Below are 10,372 nucleotides of genomic sequence, written 5' to 3'. Positions count from 1 at the left end.
ACCTAAACTTAACCATTTTTAACATTATACCTAAACTTAACCATCTTTAACATTATACCTAAACTTAACCATCTCCAACATTATCCCTAAACTTAACCATCTTTAACCGTATACCTAAACTGAACCATCTCTAACATTATACCTAAACTTAACCATCTACAACATTATACCTAAACTTAAATATCTCCAACATTATACCTAAACTTAACCATCTTTAACATTATACCTAAACTTAAATATCTCCAACATTATCCCTAAACTTAACCATCTATAACATTATACCTAAACTTAAATATCTCCAACATTATACCTAAACTTAACCATCTACAACATTATATCTAAACTTTACCATCAGTAACCCAAAATTTTTTGGACGATTGGGATTTTGGAACACTGGGCAGTCCCCGAGTCATCCCTGCATGCAGAACACCCTGAAGTTTGGACCAGATCAGTAGCCTGAACTCATCCTTCGGGGACCTGCTGGACCTTTTGTTTGTTTCGGTTTTTACCCCAGTGAGGTCAGAGACCAGTTCAGACAGGAAGAGATCAAAAGGTAGCCGACAAGGAAATAAACCCCCACCTAAAAAAACCCACATCTCGCTCTGTTCCACATTGTGGACAGGCGCAGTTGGAGGATTTGGGGGCCGGGGCCACGCAGTTCCCAGGGCTCACACAGTAAAGGGAGTTGCAAAGTGGACCACTTCCCTGAGTTCAGAGTAGTGTTGAGCCAAGGTACTCAACCATATTTTGAGAGAGAACTGGGTCCAAATTGGGTGCGGTTGCCGCTGTGGCATCCAATGACATGATGATGTCCGTACAGTAGTGATGACCGTGAATCTGATTGTGCGGTGGCTGCTGTTTTCCTGAATGTGTGTGTGTGTGTGTGTGTGTGTGTGTGTGTGTGCCTTTTCCGCCAAGTCATAATATGATATGATTGCCTGGATGAAGGGACAATAGCAACAAGGAGAAGTTGACGAGAAAACTACGAGTGATACACAATGATTCAATATCGTGTTTTATTTTTTTTGCGTTATTCTTTTTTCTTTCATATAAAAAGTGTCAGTAACTGACATCAGTCAGTGTTTCGATAAAACCTCTGCTTCCTCCCCCCAAGAACCACCATCCACAATGATGTACCATTCCGTTTATCGACTTCCCTCGAGTCTTTAACATCAATCATTCATTCTGTCCCATCGCCTCAATCCAAACCTCAGAAGAATGCAGTACTTTACCAGGTTTTTTTTTAGTTTTTTTTTTTTTAGTAAACAAAAAACAAAACAGAAGTCCATGACCCCGTTCAAAGTAATAATAATAAAAAGCTGCGTTTGCACTGGTTAGGCTCCCTCCGAGGGGAACAAGCTCAGCTACAACCTCCTAGCGTCTGCAGGAGGATCGGGGTGGGGGGCAGGGGGCCCGAGAGTCTTTCTGCTCACAGAGAGCGCTTTTTTTTTTTTTTTCCCCCAATCGAGAGAGAAAAGGGGGGGAACCAAAAAGCAGAAGAGGCATTCATTTACTGGTGAAACTCGCGATCCAAAGCCTCAAGAGTGTTAAGGGGGCGACCAAGCGGCCGGGCCGGAATGAGCGGAAGACAAGACGTGGTGCGGTCGGGGAAAAGGCCAGAAGCAAATCCCTCCTGGAAGACCTGGTTCCTCTCACTCTTCTTGATTCTTTTTTTCTTTTTTTCCCCTTCTCTCTCCGTCTCGCTTTTCTTTTCCCTCGTCAGAAACATGAAAGACACCGTGAACAAAATGATGAAAACATTTCACCTCAACAGAGCTACAGAAGCACGAAGTCTCGATCCTTCAAAGTGCCTCTCGGTTTTTGTTTTTTTTGTTTTTTTTTTTCCTTTTTCGACGATCATTCTCTCTCCTTTTTTTTTTAAAATCTTTCTTTCTCAATATTTTTCTCTTCTCTTCTGAACACGCACTCACACATCCATCCGCACTGGCATACAGTCAAACCGAACAAGGCTCAGACAGTGTTCTTATATCAGTTTGCTTTCCACGCCTTTTCACAATCCTTAAGATTAGCTTACATAGACAGTCATGGGGAGGCTTGTGGGGTAGGGGTAGGGGTGGGGGTGGGTGGGGGCATGGGTTGGGTTTAGGGGAGTAAAATGAAGGGGGGGGGGGGGGCTGTTTAGAGTCAATATGACTCTTTGATTGATACATGAGAGCAGCAGCACCAGCACCTCTGCACACTGTGCTGGATAGTTCAGGCACACAGAATAACACCTGCCAGGTAATGCTTCCATCATCTCCAGTTTCCACTAATGAAATTAAAAGTAAAAATAAAAAAGTACAAGCACCACACGGACATTACAACATCAAAACGTCCTACTTCTCTTGATACAAAAATGAAATTAAGGATATTAAAAGAAACTAAACAAACAAAATCAAACAGTGACTACATAACGGGCTGTGCGGGGCTTGTCTCCGGCCGCACTGATATATTCTGGAGAATCGCTACGTGGGTCTGGGTGCTACTCGGGAGTTTGGCGACCACTGTGATCCGTGGTGGAATACTGAAAGGTCGACGCTCGGCCCCCTCTGGGCCCAGCGCAACCCCCCCCCCCCCAATCCACCCCCACCCCTGAGTCCGAGGGAGTTGGCTCCAGGCTGCCCTCCCCTGGTCAGATTTGGCACTGCAGGGCGACGAGAACACGGCGAGCGAATCGTATCCACTGGTGGGGGGGGGGGCTGAGATGAATTCCCCATTGCAGTTCGTTCATTTTCTTCAGTCCTTCTTTTCAGTCCCACCTCTGTTTGTTCTGATACTTTTTCTCACAACATCCATCCGAAAACGGGACAAGCATTGTCACAAACTGGCGCTCTTTGCATCTCTTTCACATTTGTGTCCCCCCCCCCCTCCCCTCCCTCCCCTCCCCCCCAGCCTTGATTTGCTTCTTTTTTTTTTTTTTTTTTTTCTTCCTTTTCCTTGAAGTGTCCCATAATGAACAACAACAACGACAAAAAAAAGACAACGATGAAAACCCCCCCCCCCCACAGCACTTCATGTCATGTAGCGGGTGATCGCTCTCAGAGCGTAGAGCAGTTCTGCCTGCATGCGCGCTTCCATTAGAAGCAGATTAACATGGACCTGGGGGGGGCGAGAAAAAAAGAGAGAGAGAGAGAGAGAGAGAGAGAGAGGGGAGGTCATTTCAAAAGGGTTCTTCACCTTGGGCCTCGTCATTCAGAAGCAGCTTGATCCAGATACATCTACGACAGCTCAGAGTTTGGGGCTCACCTTCTCGGAGTGCTGAAACTGCCTCCAGAAACTCTCGTACATTCGTTTGGTGGTCTTCTCAGGAATACACACCATGGTCTTGATGTAGATTTTAAAGCTACGGTCCAGCAGCTGGTTTATCTCTCCATAATCGTAGTCGTCATACCTGAGCACCACCGAGAAAATAAAGGTATAAAACGATGAAGGCCCGTGTTCAGTGCATTGCGGCAGTTCAACACGAAAGCAGACTTTTTGGCCTCACCGGTGTTATATAACTAGAGTACACTGGAGGGACAAGGGACCGACCTGATGCCGAACATGCAGTGGATGTAGTTCCAGATGGCCCGGCGCAGCATCGAGGTGTCCACGTCCTTGTGGGAGGCCATGGTGTTGTACGTCAGGTTGTAAGCCATCTGGAACTTCTCGTCCAGCATCTGACCGACGTCGGGATACAGGCGGTTGACCAGAGAGAAGCCGTGGTCTTCCCAGCTGTAGTCCTGGAGACCCAGCAGCAGAAGAAGGGTTCAGGCAGAGTCACGATAGTCCACTTCCAGATAATAAATATGGTTTGGGGCAGTCTTGTCATGAGCAAATACACTATTGCATCTATTGTTCTATTGAATCTTGAATAATGTTGGTAGGGTTCTGAAGACACCTTTGTGTAGAATCGTGTTTTTTGAGCCAATATATTGTGATAGATATTGCATCGCCGGCCCTAGTTTCTAGTGTGACAACGTCCTTCAAGGCCCTTTTACCTGCACTCTGAAGGTGGGCACGTGCTCCCCCCTCCTGGAGAAGTCCTTGTAGCCGTAGCTGGGGTCCTCGAAGTGGCGCGAGACGTCGCGGGACGGGACGCACTCCTCGTCCTCGGCCGTCACCGCCAGCATGCTCTCCGTCTTCTCCCGCTCGAATCGCGTGGCCATCTCCTCCTGGCTGGCCTCCTCCTCGTCGCGGCACTCCTGCAGCTGCTTCATCTTCTCCATCAGCACTTCCACCTCGCCAGATATCTCCTGCGGGAGAGACACGCTTTGGGTTAGGGTGGTCGCGGAACTTTTCACCAAGCCACCAATTGTCTCCAACATGGGTTCCTTCTGTTCCACATTATTAACAACACAACTATTACAGTATAGGGATAAGGTATGTACACACATAGTAGTAGACGATGTAGGGAGGATATCGACTCAATGAAATGTAAACAATTAAACCTTTCACGATCCAGCCAATCAAAGCTCTCCAGGTAGTATTGCTCACCTGGCTCACCAGATCATCGTGGTGGATGCCGTGGCCGTTGCCATTGGCGATGTCGCAGACGCAGTACTGGCCAAGGGAGGGGGGCCTGAAGGTGTGTCCGCCGTCGCAGTGGATCTCGGGCGTGATGCCGCAGCCGAAGGTGAAGGAGGCCAGGGAGTGGTAGTGAGTGAGGAGGACCACGGCGTGGATCAGCTCTGCCAGGGACCAGCTGTGCTCCTCGGCCTTGAGAAGGTGCTGCAGGCGGAGAAAGGATGTAAGGCCACGGCAGACTCCAGCCAAACAGCGACTTCGACATGTATGACCTTTCAGGCAGTGTCAGGAAACCGTGTCCCTCTCGTAATGCGTCTCAAATTTTCTTCTCCAGGCTCGCTTGGACTTCTGCTCCCCCTCCCTCCTTCACCCCCCCCTCCCCGAACCTTCCCAATTTGTTTCCATTACCCTCACACAAAATGTCCAAGTCACACGGTTTATGCAGTTCTCAACCCCCGTCTCCAACCTGTGAGCTTAACCCGTTGCATAAGTCCCTCCCACACCATCCAAATTCGGTCTCTGGACCCATTTCCCCCATGGCACAGCCCCACCCCGTCTCCCCCCGCTCCTCTTACCTCGATGTGTTCTTTAGTTAGGAGCCATGGCCGGTGGGCCAGGATCTTGTTGAGCTCTCCAAGGTGCTGCAGCTTCTGCGGGGCGCCATCCAGGCCGTTCAGCCACTTGGGATCGCCCCCGACCTGGAGGAAGTCGTTGACGTGCAGGTTGACCAAGTAGGAACACTGGTGTCTGGCCGCCGCCTGTGGGGGTTGAAGGCATCAGAGGATGTATCAGAACCTCCATAACAGTTCATACGGGGCAATTTTCTGTGATAGGAACTTCTTGCACAGTCATCTAAGACGTCTTTTTACCATGATGCCTATGTAGTGGCGGTAGTGCAGGGACAGGGGACCGTCCATCTGCAGAAGGTAGTGCTGCGTCCGGAGGAAGCTCTCAAGGTACTGCGGGTGGAAACCCATCACCATGGAGATGTTGTCCAGGCGGCCGAGGGCTGCGAAGGCGTCCTCAAATATCGACTGCGTCCTGGTGTCCACTTTGCTGACTTGAAGGATCTAGAGGTGACGAGCGTACAGTGCTTGCCGTGAGATATGTGTCAATTCTGGCCTAAAGCGTTAGGCAAGTGAGATAAAATACATTTCCACCGTACCTCTTTTTCAGGGATGAATCTGCTTGGTCCATTACCTAAAGGTCTTGGGATCCGTACACCCAAGTCCTACAAGACAAGAGAAGAAAGAAGAACTGCTTTGAAAACCCCAGTTGGTTCTTGTAAATCTAAGCTTCCGTTGAGGCTTTTACACTGACCTAGGGTCTCTTTTTCTCTGAAAGCTCTATGTGTGCATCACCCATCCCTCTACTTAAATCCTTTACAATCACAAACTTTGTCAATCCACACAAATGAAACAATAGGTTCTTCTTTTCTTTCCTTTTATAGCTGCGGCCACACACAACCGCTTACAATGTGAAATAGTCTTAAGTTCCTCATTTCCACGTTTTTTTTTTTTTTTAATCCAAACAATTAATTACAATTAAATCAAGGAATACTGCCAACATGCAAAAAAACAAACAAACTAAGTTTTGCAGTGTCATTGTTTTCCTGTGTAATCCGGGGACCCCCCAGCGGTCCGGCAAGAAGTTCCAGGGTTCCTATATATTTAAAAACCACCATTACTACATTTGTAGACCTTAGCACCGTTAAAGAATGTATAATAACGAATCCTAGTGTCACTGTTATCTCCATAACTATGGTACAGAAGGGCCCGGGGGTTTGGAATAAATCATATCAAACTATAAAAATCGCAAAGACAAAATCTTATCAAACGGAGTCAGTGGAACTATTTTTTTTTATCAAATCGGGGGTCCCTGATTATTGACAAAGGTGGTGAAAAAAAATGATTTTTAAATGGCACACGGCGACAAGGGCTGCTTGTCGAGACATGTCCAGCCCCGGACTCCGTGGAAAACACCAGTGTGGCTGAATCAATGAATGGGACCCCATCGGAAAACGACACATAATTCAAACTAAAACCGAAGGAGAAGAAAACGATGCCGTTCAGCAGACCATGGCCGTGCTGGGTGAGATCCACGGGAACAAAGAGTCGGGTGACGGGCAGAAGCTGCACAAACTCCGCAAACGGGGTAAACAAGCTGGGCACACAAAGGAAAACACTGCGGCTCCACAGCCCCTCGCAGCTCGGACAGAACGCGTCGACACAACAAATCGACACCTTTAACGGTGTCACGCATGTGTGCAGACTGGAAACACACTCTCTCCCATTTAAACGCGGTGCGCGTCTTTACCTTTTTGCTGAGCCGCTCACAATGGGAACATATCTTCAGGAGGTCTGTCACTGTGAAAGAATTATTTTCCACATTTTCCCTCGGTGCTGTTGCATGCCTCATATTATTTATTTTATTTCTACGATTAGAAATGTGTTTTTCTTTCTTTTTTTTGTTGTTGCTTTAGGGTGGCTGTTTTTCCTCCTCTCTTTTGTTCCCTGAGGCGCACTGGATGAGGCGCTCGGTCAGCTGTTGCAGCAGAATGCCCCTCTTCCTGCCCTCATACGTTCGGGTAAATAAGCCGAGGTGCGCCTGATCGACAGGCTCGGCGGCCACTCGGCGCCGAGAAAACAGCCACCGGCGGAGCCAATGGTGAGCGGGCGGAGGCGCGGCGGGCGGAGCTAAGCGTGAGGCTATGGGGGGGGGGGGTTCTAAACGTCAGACCGAGCCCTCGAAGAAAACACCACCACCACTTGTCTTCTCTTTTGTTCCCCTCATGACAGTTGATCGTGATTGGATTCTGTCCTCTGCAGGAGCCTTTTTATTCAAAACACAGAGAGATCTGAAGGTCTGTTGGTTCAATCTGGAGTCAAATACCTGCTTCATTATGTTCCTTTTTTTTTTTTTTACGAACGAAGGCATCAAATTAATTCGGTTTTTCAAGACTTTGAATGAATTGCAAACACTAAAAATGAAAAGTAATAATAAATCAGAAAAGTATAGAAGTAAAGAAACATATATAAGCAAAAAAAACTGTGTGTGTGTGTGTGTGTGTGTTCAATGGGGAATACTCCGTACAGTTTGGAGGGTGGGTTACTCACGGATTATATAATTGTGTGCAGAATAATAAGTGTTGAGTGTTTATATATATATATACACATATATTTATTTATATAAGTCAGAAACAAACAACCTCAACCCACAAGGTCCCTTACTAGCATGCAGCAAGGCCCCCCCCCCAACATGGCTGTCATGAGGGGGCAGTGAAAACCGAACCCCCCACCTCTGCTGGTGGAGTCGCGGTAAACAAAGCCGCTCTGCTGTGCAGCCATCAGCATAAGCATACAGCGGGATGGATACCTGCAGGACCTGCTGCAGCAAAAACAACAACAACAGCCATTCAGTAACTGGCAGTGCAGCAGCGCGCCCTATCAGGACCTGAGGTGATAATGTCCTGGCTCCACCAATCTGCCTGGGCCAAGTGAGCTCTTTAACCCAGGAGGAAGCAGAGATAAGGCTTTATCACTTACGGCTTTGTTTTTTCCCTCTGTCCTGACAATAACATTCATTCGGTCACCCACGGGTGCACCGGTTCTATCTGACGAGATGAACTGAACATGACAGCATGTGCCGTATTTAATACATGGTCATGTATTACATACGGCACATGCTGTCATGTTCGGTGGACAGAATGAACCAACAAAAATAAATAAATATGTAATATATGTTACAAAAATAAATGAATATGTAATGGTTTTCTGGTAAACCACAAAAAAGGAGTTGTATTGAGCTTTGATTTGAATGTGTTTGTAAGGGCTGTGTGGAAGTTACTAATTTGATAAACAAGTTTAAATATGGTGGTGATGAGGACATTGAGGGTGGGAGTCCTGTCCAGCAGCCCGCCTGTGCCCACCGTCCTTCCACTATTGCCACTACCAACGTGACCTCGGACGCACTCTGTCCAACAGCCAGCCTGCCTGCCGGTTTGGCAAGCGCCTGCAAGTCGCCCATCACCGACAGACAGCAAGATAGCGCAGCATTCAGCATGTTCATTGTGTGGGGCCTAACCCCCCGGGCCCTTTCCTGCCCTCCTGCCCCCATCCCTCTCCTGATGCCTCAGGGTGGGGTGTGGGGCAGCGGTAAACATGCCCCCGGGGCTGCAGTCAGCACTCTGCACCCAGTGCAGCGGGGCCGCCGGGAGCCCCATGGCTCAGCAAAGTTGAAGAAGAGGCTGGTCAGCGCTGGGGCTGGCGACACACCAACCTTTTCACATAAAAGCGCTTAGGCCTGGGGCTACGGGCTCGCGGATGGGGCCAAACACTATTGTCCGGGAACACACAGTGACTACACGGTGTGGCTTTACTGTACTCATGGGAGGGGCCACTCTGTGTGTGTGTGTGTGTGTGTGTGCGCATGTGTATGTGTGTGTGTGTGTGTGTGTGTGTGCGTGTGCGTGTGTGTGTAGGTATACTGTCTATAGCCCCTTTCCTACATGCCATCCGTAACATTGCTGGATAAAAAATATCCGGCAAAGGCAGTAGGTAGTCATTGCCACATTGGCCTTCTTTACGGAGAAGTTCCCTATGGATTCTGTTCCCACATAGATGACTGTTACGGATACATTACGTAACACTCACGCGAGAGGTGTCTAATATCACGCGAGACTAGATTCGGTTAAGGTCTCCGTTCCCTCTGCTGGCAGAGCCCCCGTCCCCGGATGCAATAACCCCAACTCAAAGTTATTAAATCAGTGTGATCATTTTCCACCTGTGCTATACACTCTGCCTCTGGCGAAGGAACGTTCTCCACCCGTTCCACCTCTCCCTGTCTGGTGGTAAGAGTATTGTAGGATAATGTTGGAGAAATGGAGAAATAGTTATGATGGAAAAAAAGGCATTTGGGAGCTTCGCAGGAAATAATCGAAGATCTAACCAGGTTGCAGCTCATTAGATACTTACGTACGATGGATGCAATTTCAAAACAAATGTCAATAAAAGGATTTCATCGTTTGGGGAAAAATGTCAATAGTTGTAGATACATGCCCTATGTTTTTTTATAGCCAGTGATTGGCTGTAATCTGCTCACACCACACTTTTGTCCTTTTGAGGCAATGGGTGAGATCATAGAGTCACCAAAACATGGTCTCAAGTTGAGGACAGATCAAAGCTCAGAGCCACGGCCCGGTCAGGAGACTGCAAACATGTGTGGGTACGTCTGGAGGAGATAAAACTCAGGTGGATTACATAATGGCCATTTGTAGAAAATAATATTCCGAATAGCATTTTGTAGAACAAGATTAATTTGTAATCAGGGGAGGAATTTAGGGTTTTGAGAGAGTGAAAGACCGTGTTGTGTGGCTGTGTGGTATTGCACTGTACTATAAAGTCTGATGGAATTGTCTAATGAGCTTCCCAATAAGGTTTGGACAATACATCTATTTAGAAAACACCAGGACAGCTTCTACACTCACATCTCCAGCTCATGAGGATCCTCAACCCCTTCTATCCTTCCATAACCCGAGAGCCAACGCCCCCCCCCCCCCCCCCCCCCCGCTTTCTAACATTCCCCTTGTCTCTTTGTGTTACTAGAAACAGATTAAGATCCAACTCAGTGACTCTCCTGATGTGTAATTGTTCCCATTAAAGCCTTTGTTGCTGATGACCGTGATGCAGAGTCAATTTAACCAGAGGTGGGTGGAGTACTACAAGTAAGGTTGTAAAAAATAGCTACTGAAGTTCTTGTTACTTTAAGTTAAATCTGTTTTAATATCTCCACAATTACCATAACTGTAAATCTTTTCAAAATAAGGTGCTTCAATAAAAAAAAAGAAGCCATTTAGGACAAAAAAAAA

The 10,372-nt window shown here is 47.4% G+C and overlaps 1 protein-coding gene across 2 annotated transcripts; it reads right to left on the bottom strand.

Moving 5' to 3' along the window:
• Positions 1-2,983: 2,983 nt before the first annotated feature.
• On the bottom strand, positions 2,984-7,055 carry sesn1 (sestrin 1). Of its 2 annotated transcripts, none has more exons than XM_080020132.1 (9): positions 6,823-7,055; positions 5,672-5,737; positions 5,376-5,576; positions 5,082-5,264; positions 4,477-4,710; positions 3,981-4,235; positions 3,532-3,722; positions 3,247-3,391; positions 2,984-3,099 (listed from the first exon to the last, which is right to left on the bottom strand). In XM_080020132.1, the coding sequence occupies exons 1-9, from the start codon at positions 6,922-6,924 to the stop codon at positions 3,013-3,015; spliced, it is 1,464 nt and encodes a 487-aa protein (XP_079876258.1). In that variant the 5' UTR covers positions 6,925-7,055; the 3' UTR covers positions 2,984-3,012. The 2 variants fall into 2 exon arrangements, with proteins under 2 accessions (XP_079876258.1, XP_079876259.1); XM_080020133.1 differs by having other exon boundaries at positions 4,486-4,710.
• Between the last annotated feature and the right edge of the window lie 3,317 nt (positions 7,056-10,372).

The sequence above is a fragment of the Zeus faber genome, assembly GCF_960531495.2.
Source record: "Zeus faber genome assembly, chromosome: 2".
Lineage (NCBI taxonomy): Eukaryota > Metazoa > Chordata > Actinopteri > Zeiformes > Zeidae > Zeus > Zeus faber.
Note: the sequence above shows the minus strand (reverse complement) of the source record. Positions and strands in the feature narration are given on the sequence as shown.